The sequence below is a fragment of the Condylura cristata genome, unplaced genomic scaffold (genome assembly GCF_000260355.1).
Source record: "Condylura cristata isolate star-nosed mole 26May11 unplaced genomic scaffold, ConCri1.0 scaffold00027, whole genome shotgun sequence".
Lineage (NCBI taxonomy): Eukaryota > Metazoa > Chordata > Mammalia > Eulipotyphla > Talpidae > Condylura > Condylura cristata.
The window spans coordinates 7,782,761-7,797,562 of record NW_004567128.1 but is presented as its reverse complement, the minus strand read 5'-3'; the positions used below and the strand labels follow the sequence as shown (position 1 = coordinate 7,797,562).

Below are 14,802 nucleotides of genomic sequence, written 5' to 3'. Positions count from 1 at the left end.
TTTGCCACTTGGTGTTGTGCGCAGAGATTAGTGTAGTGTGGGAGCCTTATGAGGGCTGGGCGACAACACTGGGAGGTGTGAGGGCTAGGGCAGAAGAGCCCCAGGCTGAGATATTCTTTCGTTACTGCTGCCTGACAGGGGGCTTCTGAGCGTCAACTGCCCAACAGAAGAGGCAGAGGTAGGCAGAGGTGGCCGGGCACTCCCCGGGGCCCACTGGTCAGTGCATGGCCAAGGTCTGCCTGGGAGGAGAGTGTGGCCTTGATTCCAGAGCAAGTGGGGACACGGCTGAAGACTCCAAGTCTTTTCTGAAGGGACAAGTGGTTACACACTGCAGGGCCCAGGGGACATTTTGTTTTATTTTAGTTTCTTAACTCACAAGATTTGAAGTAACAAATTCCTCAAGGCTCAAGGGTAAATTTTTCAACTTTGCCACGGACGAAGGTTCGAGCAGAATTTTTTTAGGGCAGTTCAGGGAGAGTAAAGGTGAAGATGTGAATGCTTCCTCAGTGTGGTCACGACGCACATGACGGCAAAAACCACGTACGCTCTCACACACATTTAACTGTTTGTGGAGTGAGGTGCCTGAAATCAGTCCATTTGAGCTCTCTTGCTGGTCATGAAGAAAGGAGTGTTTCATTTGTTATCACACTTCCTCTGGGACCTCCAGGTTTTCTCAAGAAAACCAGCACAGACGATATCCTGTGCTTGGGAGTCTCAGTGAAAAACAAAGCAGGCTTGCTTGTCTCTGTAAGCCGAAAAGTTGTCCAAATGCAACCACATCCTGCCCTGGGTTTCTTGATGCAGGTGGTCCCAGATGGAGGCCTAGAGCCTGGGGCGCAGTGAGAACCTTACTCTCCCAAAGGTGGGGGTGGGGCAGCAGTGGCAGGAGAGGCTCTGGGCACTCCACCTCCCAGGTGCTGGGGGTCGCCCTGACTTCCATCTCCTCTGTCGGAAGCCCTTCTTCCGAGGCGGCCCTGCTGACATTGTCAAGGATGTAATTTCCTGTCTGTAAAATGAGGCCATGGTCCAGATCCATGATAGCGAGTGTCCGGCAGTGGGGACCTGCTAAAAACCACAAAGGAACTCTTTTTGCACAACATGGCAAAGAAAGTAAAATTGTAGCTGAACAAACTATTTACTATAGATGTACCTTTTAGGCATGATTATAATAAAATATACTCAGCATTGATTGAAGTATTAAACTGCAATCGGTCTGGCGAGGCTGTGTGTGTGTGTGTACTGTATTTCTTTTAAATGTGACACCAGCTGCTCAAGTCTTCGGTTACTCAGGGCTTGCTTTCTCACCACGTACAGTTCATGGTAAAGAAATGACATCCAAATCAATAGGTGGACAGATTATGGGCAAACGATGCATCGCAACTGTTTAAAGCCATAAATATTATCAAATTATAACAGGCTAAACCTGTATTCACACTGTAAGATTGGGGCCTTCATGGGCACAAGTAGAAAAGGAATCGGGCTTACTGCCGTCATTCATAACTGCTGCTTAGCAGCGTGGCGTATAGTCACAGTTCAGTCTTCAACTGTTTCTCTCAGCTGCAAAATCCTGAGTGTATGCACAAATTTTTTTCTTTCCTAGACTTGAAACTAGAATAATTGCCAACTTGACTATAAAAAAAATCTGCCATATGAAAGAAGTTTCAGCCATTCTATGTTAAACGGGTCATGGTGACACTAGGCCCTGGTGGCTCATAATATGGACTTCGAAACACATTTCAACATGGAATGTGGCAGGTTTGCGTGGTTTTACATGTTGAGACATCGCTTCTTTGTGCTTGATATTTTTTTCAGGCACCTCTTTGTTATGTGATTGAAAATGTCACATGACAGATGATCTCTGGTACACATAATCCTTGCAATTACAGTGTTTCTCCTGTCAGTGGTGCTTAGAAATCCACACAGCCCATTTCTTTCGCAGGCGCAATAATTTGGAGTCAGTTTAGCGCATCCTGTTATTTTAAAACTTGAATTTGAATGGTTTCCATCAACAAATATTTTAAGGTGACAGTCCACTCTGGGTACTGCCAGCTTTAAGCCAAACACAGTCCTCAGCCCCTGAGATGGTTATGGGGTCTAGTTTCGGGCCTGTAGTAATGCAGGGATGTCGCTGCTTTGTAAATACAGGGCACTGGGCGCGATGGCTCTCAGGTGGGAGGAGCGTGCTATTTAACTGTCTCGATGGCCGCCTGCTTGCAGCTCTGTGGGGAGTGTGTCTCTCACAGAGCTGCACACAGCAGTTAAAGCTACCAATTCAGTGTGGGCGGGGCCTCCTCCCCTTCTTAGGCTTATGACAGCAAACTTAGGTCTGTTGTAATTCGTGCTAATGAAGGCCAAGTGAAGATGCATCCACTTTCCTAAAACCTATGTCCTTTTTACCCCTTTCAATCGGGATGTACACATGAATGTAAAGCATAAAGATAATTTAAGGCCACTCTGCTAGAGGAATGTCCTTCAGGCCTGTCTGGACCTGCACGTGCAGTAGCCGTGTGGGCCTCAAGCACCTCTCAGCCCGGGACCCCATTGCTGTGTCCGTTGTGATGGCTGGAATTGGGAGGTAATTCATATCTTCCCATTCCCCCCGGCTCCCGCCCCCCCCATTAGAATACAGAGGAGTGTGTTAAATACTCATCTGGTTTAATTGAATTTAACATATAGTTCTTAAGATTAATCTGAAGTTTTGGAGTCATTAATGGTTCATTTTTTTCTAGTGTATAATTTATTTGCTGTTCTCTAAGATAGTGAATTATTTAAGTACAGAGGGAGAGTCCTGTCCATGAGATGGGTTTTATCAAGTGGCTGCTGCTTTCAATTTATTGCTAACTATTGATTTTATTAAATTAGGAGTGTGAGCGGAGAAGGGGCGGCAGGTGAAAGGTTTGAGATGCAGGTTAGTGGTGCCGCGCACACATTGCAGCCTGGCAATGTCTCTGGTCCATGCACATTAGTAACTTCACATTTCCATGAATATTAATAATAATGACTGGCTATCAGTTCAAAGGACAGTGAGTCACTTAACATGCAATCTTGTCGTATACTTTGATTTAGAAACACGCACATTTTAAAAGGTTTCACTTTTAGGACATTAATTTTTCTATTTGAGTTTTTTCTTAAGCATCTTTGACACTGAAATGTAATGGTGTGTTGGATGATTTATATTTTTTTCTGGACAGTTTCTGAAGTATTGCCAGAAATGGTGGGGATCACTATAAATTCTTGAACAAAAACCAAGTGCAATAGACCTGTTTTGGTCAGTTTTCTACAGTGGCACCCACACTGTGACTTTATACTTTGAAATGTTACAGAACTCTTGAAATGTAGGAGAACATGAGAATATAAACAACAACTACCTACCCACCTAGCTTTATCAGATGTTACCATCATGTCACACTTACTGATTCGTTAAAAATCAGTAACTAAGCTTCTGGTTTTAGCTCAAAGATGTCAGGAGCTGCAAAGACGTCCCTCCCGAGATTACAAGAAAAAATCTGGATGGACTGGAAATTAACAGAGAACTGAGTTTTCAGAGCAGAAGACCAATTTCAAAATCTGGGGAGAGATAGTCTCACTCTTTTTTTTTTTTTTTTTTTTACTAAAATTGTACGGACTTGCCATTGTTTTACAAAATCCAGTGGCACACTGACATGCACAGCTGCTTCACTCACGCTACGCCACAACTGTCCCGTGCCAGCCACTCCCATCCCCACCCCACCGCCTACTTCACTCCCCCCAGCTAGGTTCTTTCTGAGAACCGCGACCTGAGCATTTGCTTATCGAAGGCTGTAGAAGTAGGTACAGATGTCAAGTTAGAAAACTTAACAAATTGCTGGCAGCTGAGAGTGTGAAACTCGTGAAAGCAACAGTGGGGCTGGGGTGGGTCCCACCCATTCACAGACTTTCCCTCCAGGAACCCCACCTGGAGCTCTGAGAAGATCTGAAGGAAACTCAAGGTGTGGGCTGAGGGACCACTGAGCATCTGCACATCTTCTTCCTTAAGGAAGAAAAGGCTTATTCTGCAAGGCACTGGGCATGGTGAATTGCACTGCAGCAGGGAAGGGGAACCACATCCACCCCCGGCCCCCCTTTTCCCTGAACAAAGCCTTAATCTTCAGGGAGAAGGCTGTGGAGAAGATGGACTGAGAAAGCTGAGGGACCTCTAGTCCCGGAGGAGGGCCAGAGACACTCTTGAAAGCTAACTAACCTCCAGACTCAAGCCCACCTTGCACTGCAAATACTGAAGCTTAGAATATTCTAGAAACCCGCTCTCCCACTCCACTGACCCGCCTCTGGCTAACAAGTCTTCAGGAATAACAACAGTGGATTACAGCAGCAAGAGCTCCCAGAGACAGACCCTTGCTGAAGAATGGTGCAAAGCCAAGAGACGGAGACATAAAGGGGCCCCTAGAGGAGCTGGAGGTTTCTGGTGAGCATCGAAGCAATGCACACTGCAACACAGCCCGATCTCGAGTAGACGCACGAAAGTTTCCACACTGAGGGCTCGTTTCCACACTGAGGGCTCGTTTCCACACTGAGGGCTCGTTTAGCCCAGCATCTATTGTCCTATACTAAATGTCTGGCTCTCACCAGAAGTTCCAAGGCATGTCAAAACGCACGTAGAAGCAAGCTAAAGAGACAAAACAATCAGAACCAGATGCAGATATGACACAGCTGTTGGAACAATCAGACTGCACACACATATTATCAGTCTCTTAGCTCTGTCCACTGAGTGCTGCGTTAGGTGTCACATGGCATTTGAGGTAACATTTTAGGAATGGACTTAATGAGGTCTGTGGTCCTGAGAGCTTATATTCAAACAGAAAAGAACATAGCTATAGACAAACAGAGAAGTCAAAAAAGAAAAAAAAGTGTAGCTAGTGAAACACACACCGAATAAATCCAGGAGGGGGAAAGGACTCAGATGTGTGGGCTTTTGCAGCCAGAGTCATGACACCAGGCCTCTGGGGGAGGCGACATTGTAGCTTGCAACTGGGTGATGAGGAAGCTTCTGTTATTACTAAGAGCCGTTTAAGCAGAGAACAGGAAGTGCAAAGGCCCTGAGGAATAAATAAGCTTGGTCCCCTACACGCCCGGCCCTGGTATAATGTTAGTGCTTTAGAAGGTAATAGTGTCTCGGAATATTGCTGATAAGCTCACCCCTGGCAGCCATCACTGTTGAGGCTAACCTAGGGAGGAGAGGGGGTGGGTTCTTTCTTGTTCACAATCTTCTCTCCCTTCAAGCCAAGAGGAATTACTACACACCCAACCCGCCCCTGATTTTGGAGGACAGGGAGAGTCTATCATATCTTTTCTTCTAATCACCTCAGGATCTGGCACAGAGTGAAAAAGGACCGAGAATTTGCTGTTGTGAGTGGCTGTCTTATTATGTTTCCAGTAAAGTTGTATTACTCCTTAATTGTAAGGCACAAACATAAATTTAGCTAATCTTCACTCTAAGCCCCTGCCCCAGATAGTGATTGTTCCTACACTGCAGGTGGGAAGTTGGAAGCTCAGCAAGGTTGTCTGACTTGGTGAAGTTTGCGGATCTCTCCAGGGCCAGCCTTGGCATCTGAACCCCTGTAGCCTGACCTTGCGTGATTGCACTGCAAGAACGGCCTGAAGGATGGTGGGTATTCTTTCAAAGTAGAGCTTCTGGTTAAAAAAATGAACATCGTTGTTTGGTTCTTACGGTAACTCAGTTTTTGTTAAAGTGTTGGCTGATGAAACTGCCTGCGAAAACGGGCTTAATGAATACATGTTGAACAATCATTTGTTCATTTGTCATCGCTGCTTAAAAACAGATGAAAATGGAAAGTTGAAATAGTTTCGACAGCCCAGATTCCCTCTGCTGGCTTACCACTACTTATGTCACTCTATAGTATTAAATACTGCAAAGGCAATACCGTCTGGATTTTATCTACCCAGAACATTCTGGAAATCAGCATTTGTGATTCAGTAACTGTGGTGTAATTGGTACCAGTATACCTGCTCACACATTGTTTATACTTTTCCATAATAATGCTTACTTTTGGAGAATAAAAGACACATACCATATTAAGTACATGATTGGAAAGAACTCTACGTTGGATGATGAGGGTGATTAGATTATGTCCATTGGTTTTTATTTTTGGCCATTACAGAAAAAAACAAAACAAAAAAACAACAAAAAAACAAACAACCTTCCTGCAAGCATCTCTTGGCACACTGAAAGGTGGCCGGTGTTTGCTAATGAAAAATTCCTTGAAGGAAATAAAATTTCTTTGGAGTTTTCTCAGACCAGTAGTAGTAGGGCACCTAATGGTGGGCATAGTTTTATTATTTGTACAACTCATGGCACTGCCTACTGGGTGAGAAAATCAGCACCTTTCCTACAGTCTTTCCCATGGGCCAGAGAAATTAGGTAATTTCTGCCCTGCAGGGGGCACAGAAAGTCAACCCGGGGGCTGGCTTTGAGCCCGTGGGTGGTTTAACTCTAGAGTCTGCTCCCTCACTCCAAATTGTGTGGTGGCACAGGATTTTTGGGTGACCTTGGTACATTGAAACAGCAACTGTAATTAGCCTGAGGGGGCATTGGTGTGGAGCAAGTTCTTTGTCTCTCCTGGGAATGTTGGCTGAACTGGGTGTTCGGCTACTGTGAGGTGTTTGTTTGTTTTTTGAGGTGTTTTTTTTAAAGTATGCAGCTACATTCAGTTGGAACCATGACTTCCTGTGAATGCCTTATCATGTCATTTGAAGAAGGAAAATAAGTCTATGAAGTTTTAAAAAGTTGCTTGAAGTATATTGATTTTTAAGAATGGACGCAATTAGTAGTTCTCATTAGTTGCAAGAATCATTTATCCTGGCATACTTTGGTTCCACATGAAGCTCTTTAATACTAAAAGACCTTGCAGGTTTGGCTGCTTTGCCGACATCGGAGTCGAATGTGGCTGGTAGCTTTACATACGCGCAGTAACGCAAGCGTGGATGCTGCCAGCACAAATGGAAAGCGTATCGCTTTAATTGAAAAAGCAGGCTGTGTCTAGTCTTTGACTCCCTTTACATTTCATCTGGTTTTTGGGGAAGGTGGTGAGGGAGGGAGCAGGACTTGGCCCTGTTGTTTATCAGTAAGATCCAGAAAAAACGCAATGTGGATTCTGAGGGTGGCCTCCCACTACTTCACTTGTGAGAAGGATGATGGTCTAGCCCAGGCTTTGCAGATTCTAAGGTGCCCTGGCGTCTGGGGCAGAGGTGTAGAAGACTGAGATTCTGCACGTCTGACAAGCTCCGAGGCGGTGATACTTTCACTAGCGAGGGTGTAGACACCCTTTTCCACCCAGCCTCAGTCTCAGGTTGTCCCTTCGCAGCATGCCTTGGGGGAGTCTGGGCATCAGAGCAATAAATCTCCAGGCCCACCCTGAACCCAGTGAGCTAGATGGAGTCCCGGGGGCTAAGGCTACATAGGGGTTGGGGGAAAAAAGGTACTGACGCAATTCATAATAATAAATCTTCCAGTTTTTTTTTTTTTTCCCTTGGGTGGGGAGTGGAAGGGATTGTGACAACTTTGGAAACTTCAGTGTGGGATTAGATTGAGATGTTTAAGACAAGCTTTCTGACATTCACGGCTTCCTGCCTGACCTTAAGCTGCAGGAGGAGTTGACCGGGTCTGTATGATGGCGCCCAGACAGCTTAAATCAGAGGGCAAAGAAAAAACAAAACCAAAGTACTTAATGGTTATTTTGCTGACCTGCTTAGCATTAGGTAACGTCTGTGGAAGTTGCTGGAGACTGTGATGGGGCATCTGGGGCCCAAATGCAGGAGAGAGGAGTCATGATTAGGAGGTGGGAGTTGTACTGACCACCACACACATTTGAAGTGTGATTTCAGCTCGCAGCTGCTCCTGGGTTTGGGGTTTCACTTCTGCTGGTGCTGAGAAGCGGGGCCTGCAGGAGGGTCGCTGATGACCTGGCTGTGATGAAGCTCCACTCACCTGGGGTGTTGCAGCCCTTCCCTTCACAGTATGATTTTTCCTCCCTCCCCCACCCCGTACCCCAGCACCCCAAAACGGAGGCTCTGCAGCTACTGACTTCGACATTTCTTCAATCTTTCTGGTAGTCTTTTCCCTTGAGGCTATGCAGGCAGACACAGCTCCAGGTGGAGAAGAGCTAGTCTGTTTTGTCCCATTTTAAATGTCTTCTTTCAAAACCGAGTGTTCCATTTGTTCATTTGACTTCGTACTCCAGCTCCTGAAGGGTTAAAAAAAGACTAAGGGAAACTCCATAATCAGAAAAACAGTCCATGTTCCTTCTCTTCCTTTCCTGAAACTTTCGTAGGAGAGAGATGTTGTGAGCTGTCGCCATTGCCTCCCGTGCCAGGGAGGGCGTGGGCGGCAGAGCCGAAGGGCCAGCTGTGGTGGGGTGAGAGATTTTTCTTAAAGATTGATTTATTTATGCACACAAGAGCTGGGGTACAGGCCAGAGGTGCAGGGGAGGGGCGCAGAACAGGCAGATCCACGAAGTACACTGCTGAGGGGAGCAGCGGGAGAGACAGGAGAGGTCCGCTGCACCCTCTGGGTCAGCTCCCTGGCTGGGGCTCCAGCCTGTTGCACCACCGGGGAGGCCCTGGGGATGAGAGATTCTTTCTTACAGGGCCCTGGCGACTCACTGTGGTTGCCTGTGCTCCTTGCTGGACTTGAAGTCACTTTTGGAAATTGGGGGTGGGTGGGAGCCGGGACACTTGGAACCCTGATCATCCCCTACCTCGGGATGATCACAAGCTATCCGTAGGAGAAGCAGGTGTCCTTCCCAGGAGGAAGATCAGAGTAGTTCACTGGGCATCTCCCAAGTGTCCACCATGTCCTAGCGCTGCCCTAGGGTCGAGCCTGGTGCAAAGACAGATTCACCTAGTGGGGTTTGCACCCAGCATGCTAAGGGAGCCCAAAGGAGGGGACCTAAGCACCAGGGCAGCCCAGGAAGGAATTGACCAGCTGGAGAGATTGGCAAAGGCAGTGAGGAAGAGGCCTGAGGGGCAAATCTGTTAAGAATCTGGAAGTAAACCTAGCCAGTGAGCGAAGTGGGAAGGAGTGAGTGAGGCCAGGAGATGACAGGGACCTTGCAAGGACCTTGGGCTCCAGGGGAAAGGAGGAAGCATTGAATCAGGAAGGGTTGTCAGCAGGGTGCATTGCCTTCAGACGTGGGTGAGAACAGAGGAAAAGTCCCTTCAACCTGTGACTTATGCAGAACGAGCATCTGCTTTCAGGCAGCTTAAAAAAAAAACAAAACACAAAACCCAGTTTGGGCCTCCCTGGTGGCGCAGGGGTTAAAATCTCAGCATTATCAGGCTACCCCAGCTACTCTGGCAAGAGTTCGATTCCCCTGGCCAGGGAGTGACCCACATGGTGCAGCGGACCTCTTCTGTCTCACCCACTGCTCCCCTCAGATGTGTACTTCAGTCAGTATGCCTGTTCTGCTCCCTGCTGTCTCTGGTGAATCCTCTCACCCCCCCCACCCCCGCCACCTCTGGCCTGTACCCCAGCTCTTGTAGGCATAAATAAAAATAAATCTTAAAAAAAACCCCAGCTTTATTTGAGATCAAATTTGCATACCATAAAACCCACCCATGTGAAATGTGCCATTCAATGGTTTCTAGTATGCAGTTGTATAATTTTCACCACAACCTAATTTTCAGACATGAAAATTGTCTCCCCGCCAAAGAAACCTCGTGCCATCGCATGCACTCCCACCTCCACGCCCAGCACGACGGCAGCCACTCATCTTCATAACTTCTTTTTTCTTTAACATTAAGGGGAGGGGCTTCTGTGTGTGCATTGGCTTTAAGGAGTCCCTTTGCCAAGTGACAAACTTGCTCTGGGCTACCCAGCTACTGCTCAACCCACTTCTGCACGCAGGCTTTCAGCAGCAGTGACTGGAGCTTGCCTGGGTCTGGTTCACCATGGATGGGTGTTACCTAATATAACTGGGAGGCTGGCGGTCAGGCGGACCCCCGGGCCAGCTAGCGATCCGCTTGCTGCTCGGCAGGACAGGAGGGACCTGTGTTCTCGCTGTCTCCTCTTGCCGTCATCAGCTTCACTCAAACTCGTGTGGTTTCGCTGTGGTTGTCAGGCTGTAGGACACATCCACGGGGGGACGCAGGGGGCCTCTGCCTCCTTGTTCACAGCGGGCATGCAGGGGCCGTTTTTTCCCGCATTGGTGAGCTGGGCGTGGGTCCTTTGCTCACCTGAGCCGGTGGCTGGCTCAGCATTAACTAGGCCTCCTCGGGAGGCGCGAGTGGGCTCTCGGGGAGGGGCGGGCACCAGTGACCAACATTGGGCTCTGCTGGGGAAGGAGATGGGGTGGCCGCTCTGCTGGGCAGGCTTGTGAGCAATAGCACATCGGGGTGATGATGACCCTGCTTTTACGTCTGTGTGAAAGACGTCATCAACTCGGCTCTCTCCAAGTCAGGAATCCAGCATAATTTGGTCGGGAATGTGCTGAAGGTTACCCTTGGACACTAGTAATGGGCCAGAGTGGACATGGTGGTAACAGCATGTGGGAAGTGATTTAAGTCACATTAGAAAAACCTGTTTGCTCCAGGCTGGAAATATTTAATATGTGACTAGCTATAAATAATAGAAAATCATTCTTATCTAGGTATTACGTTAGCCCTTTGGAATCTCTCCTCAGGAATATAATTCCTGTCCTGAATATGTCAGTGTTTGAGTTGCTGTATGAATTTAATTTGAAATGAACAAAAATGGACTTTCTTTCAAGTCTAATTCACTCTTCACTAAACCAGACATTCTGCCAGTTATTTGGAATTTGTTAAATTTGCTTTCTATGTCCTGGAAAAATCAGGGTAGCTCTCTGCTTTGCAAAGTAACTCAAGTTGATCAGGAGCTGTGTTTTCAAGTCTGTTTTGGCGTGAGGTTTGTCCTCGTGTAAGTAATGAGAGTTTGCTGCTGCAGCTCTTAATGGTGAGAACGGATGTTGAAGCAAAGCAAACAGCATATGCCCTTTGTTTCCCGGCATGTCCCCTCCTGGAGGCTGGGTGGAGTGTTTCAGCTGTCTCGAATAATCTCCATTTTGCTGTTACAGCTGACCTTGCGGTTCTCCAACTCTCTTCTCTCTGGTGCTAGTTAGAACTTCTTCCTAATTAGGTGGTTCGTCTTCCTCTTCCTCCTCCGGCAAGGGGCTCCACAGTCTCAAATGCAGGCAATTGACTTAATTTTGAAAAATGAGTTTCACTTGATTTGCGACCGAAAAAAAAAAAAAACCACCCAGTGTGAATGTGTGGTGGGAGGGGCAGGCGGGCTGGGTATGGGACAGGATGCTTAGAATAATTCTGCTGCCAAGTGAATCAGACGGGCTTGTAGTTCTCGCCGAGCACAGAACGCACTCCTGCCCGGAGTTCAGACACAGTCAGCCTGAAATCACCGCTTCATACTTCGCAGAATGGAGCTCTCAGCGGCCAGAGCCCCGGGTGCTGCAGACGCGGCTGAGATTGTAAGTCGGCCATACATCTGCTGGGGTTGTTATGACTGCAGCTCTTGTAGCCTGTTGCTCGACAACTTTGTCGGCCTGGAGGGCGGCGTGACAGGGAATTTGATCTGGGCTCAGCCCTTCTGAGATGGTGGGCAGCGCCGCTTCCAGTTGGACCCGAGTCTCGCTTTCTGCTTTGTGGCAGAAGGGATTTTCTTTTCCCCGAGCCCTCCTCTGTGACACGGTGGCATCTGCAAAGATGTGGAACAGTTGTCATCTGGCGTGATCGCGCTTTCCTTCTCCTGCTTGTTGGGGTCGAGGCTTCTCCAGAGGACACTGCACACCGACAGCGCTGGCCACCCGAGCCCCCCCGGGCGGCCCTCTCGTCGGCGAAGTGTCCCTCTCAGGGGCCGGGCCAGGTGGCAGTTCCGGAGCAGCTGGCAGAGTTGGAACTCTGGGTGGAGCCAGGTGTGGACTCCAGCTTTCTTGGGCTGGGAGGGAGTAAGGAGGCAGGAGATGGGGATGCGGTGGGAGGCGGTGGACCGACGTCTGCTGAGGATCTTCAGAACGCTGCCCTGTTGCCAGGTGCCAGCTGAGGAAGCGGGTGAAGCGCAAGTCCTCACTCAGCTAACTAGGCGTGGGCCATGAGCAAAAATCTCTCCTAGCGTTGACTTTGTTCACCTGAAGATCATGACCATCGTGTGTCTCAGGAACCCTGGATATCGGGGTGATGAACGTGAAAGCACCTGGAGCTTGATGGGTACAGCCCAAGCCATGTGTTTTGCCCCGCTGACCCCTTCTCCCTCCTTGGGGGCACATCACACCGACTGTGTGAGCGGGGTATTGGGCCCGTGAGTTGCCTCCCATGTTGCCGCCCCCAGCTTGCTCCCGGGCAGCTGAATTCTCTTGGCTTGATCTTGGGGTTGGCCGGTTGCCCTTGTTCAAGTACATGGTCCAGGTTGTCCTTTCAGTCGTGGCCAGGTCACTGCGCCCCCACCCCCCGGCCCTGAGGAGAAGGGGTGAGTGGGTTATGCTTACGTCTCACAGATGACGTTTCGGCCAGTGACCAAGGGGCCTGGACACCCCAGTCAGGGGCTGTGTTCCGAGCACTAGAGGGAGAGTGGTGATTCTCAACAGCCATTTCTCCTTCAGCTTTGAGTATCTGAGGTATGAGTGCCGATACTCAGCAGGGTCAGGGAGAAAAAAGAAAAGTAGGTCCCGTGAAAAGTGCTTAGCTGCTCTTCTGATTTCTGAGTCAGAAGTAGGCGTGAAGCTCTGTCCTGGTCACTTTTCATCAGGTTGATTCAGTGACTCAGTTCATGGATGTTTGGCAACTGCTGTCTTTCCACACTGCATGCACACACGCGAACATGCACTTCTGCGAACGTGCTCGTGTGTTCAGGGGACTTTGTAGAGCCTGTCTTGTTCATTAACTTTACTGCGTGCTGTTTGTTTGCTAACTGTGAGCGAAGGGCTAGTAACCGTGTTCTCTTGTCAGTCACATGTTCTCCCACCCCTCTCCTGCATGGAACTCCTTGTATTTCATCTCATGTTTAGGTTGGCGAGGCTCTTCGATAACCCTGTCAGGGGACTCTAACCATGTGAATTGTCATCATTCATTTGGGAGACATCGCATCACCTGTTTTGTGTGTGATGATTTGAGTGTCTTTTATCTTAACCAGCAGTAAAACTATTGATCACAATGTTCAGTAGCTCCCTGTTGCTCTTTATTGAAATCCATTTTCTTCTCCATGGTGGGCCGTGAGCTTCTGTGGTCTGGCACGTGCCCACCTTTCCAGCCTCGCCATCAGCCTCCTGCTTGGCCACTACCTTCCACCACACAAGTGCCCTGGCCATGCCATCCTGCCAGGTCCTTCCTGCCTGTGGCCTGAGCGTTTGTGGTGCCTCTTCCCAGGAGCCCCCTTGCTTTGGCTCTGGCATGGCTGGCTTGCTCCATTTCAGGTGTTACCCGGGAGGCCCTCGTGGGCCATCTTACATAAAGAGACTTCCTCTGTCTTCAGTTTCCTTTCTCCCTTCCCTTCTCATACCATGGCTGGCTCTCCCAGAACACTTACATCATAGCCTGTCAACCCCTCATTGCCTCAGGCCTCTACTTGTCACTTGCTGTCTTGCTAGCGCGGGCAGCATTTCAGACTTTCACTAGAATTTCAGCTCCAGTGTGGCAGAGGCCTTATTTGCCTTATACCACTGTCGCCCAGCTCCCCAACTCAGGTCTAACACATAGTAGCAGCTCAGTATATAACTGTGCAATGAATAGAGACCTTGGTTATTAATACAGTGGGTGACTTCCGTAGTGGAGCAGTTCATGACTGCAAGCTGGCAAGGACAGCGCCATCTTTTCTGGGCTGAACCCTCTCTGCCTCACCTGTCTCCCTCACTGCTCTGGCACTTGGGGGAGCACGCCAGGGCCCCACTTCCCTCTCCTGGCAAGCCATTGCTGGTCTACTGAGCAACTCGAACTGTCTTAAGTATCAATTTTTTGTTCTCAAAATGAAAACCACCTGTCTTCAAAGCGATTTGTTTAAAACAAACGCTTATTCTTCACTGAGGCCTTCCTCCCTTTCTGCCTTTCCCCACTTCCTGCCAAGAATAATGGGGAAACCCTCTTATCTCGGAAAGTGATTCTTCCTCTGGTCAGAATCCAAAGCTGGATGATTTATCACTGCGTGTGATGGGCAATAGCTTTGCCCTGCCCTTCTGCCCTCAAATATCAGTGGCTTGCACCTCTGAGCACCTCAGACGGGTTGCACGATGGGGACTCAGCTTTGGAACTTCCCCCGTTTGTATATTTCCTCTAAATTTGGCACTTGCCCCTTTTATAAATTCCCTCTAAAAGTCTCTTCTTCGGGTAAAGAACTTAGCCTAGGGCAGCAGGGGTGGGTACAGTGTCTAAGTAGCTCTTGGTCGACTGTTTACCAGCTCATCGAAACCTCATGCCATCTCTGGGGAGTAGATCACTTCACTCCCCCGTTAAAGGTGGTGAAATGGAGGTTGTAACCAGACAGCATCAGAATCCAGGTCTGAATGGCTTCTAATCTGTGTATTATTTGTGGAGTGGTGCTCAGGCTGTGTGGGACCATGCTCTGCAGTGAAAAACTGAAGCTGGTAATTTGGTACATGTGTTTGCGCCACGTGCATGCATTTAGCACATGTGTGCTTATGTGTAATTGCAGTAAATTCCCTAAGTGTAGTTACCTCAATGTGTGTGCTGCACTCTGTATTGTACATTTCATTAAAAAGATGCTGGTGAGCATATGGCAGGATTCCCTTCCTTTTTAAGGCTGAAGAATATTCCATTGTATATATACACCAC

At 48.4% G+C, this 14,802-nt stretch overlaps 1 protein-coding gene across 4 annotated transcripts in view; it reads left to right on the top strand.

Annotated features, from left to right (window-relative positions):
- The window catches only part of SH3KBP1 (SH3-domain kinase binding protein 1), a 287,724-nt gene that overhangs the window by 56,326 nt on the left and 216,596 nt on the right, over nucleotides 1–14,802 (top strand). The window contains exon 1 of one of the 4 annotated variants that reach the window (XM_012730360.1): nucleotides 11,273–11,492. The exons of the other annotated variants lie outside the window; for them this stretch is intronic. Coding sequence (XP_012585814.1) covers nucleotides 11,442–11,492 — 51 coding nt within the window. The 5' untranslated portion in view covers nucleotides 11,273–11,441. Of the gene's footprint in view, nucleotides 1–11,272; nucleotides 11,493–14,802 lie in introns of those variants that run through there. 4 annotated transcript variants of the gene reach the window in all.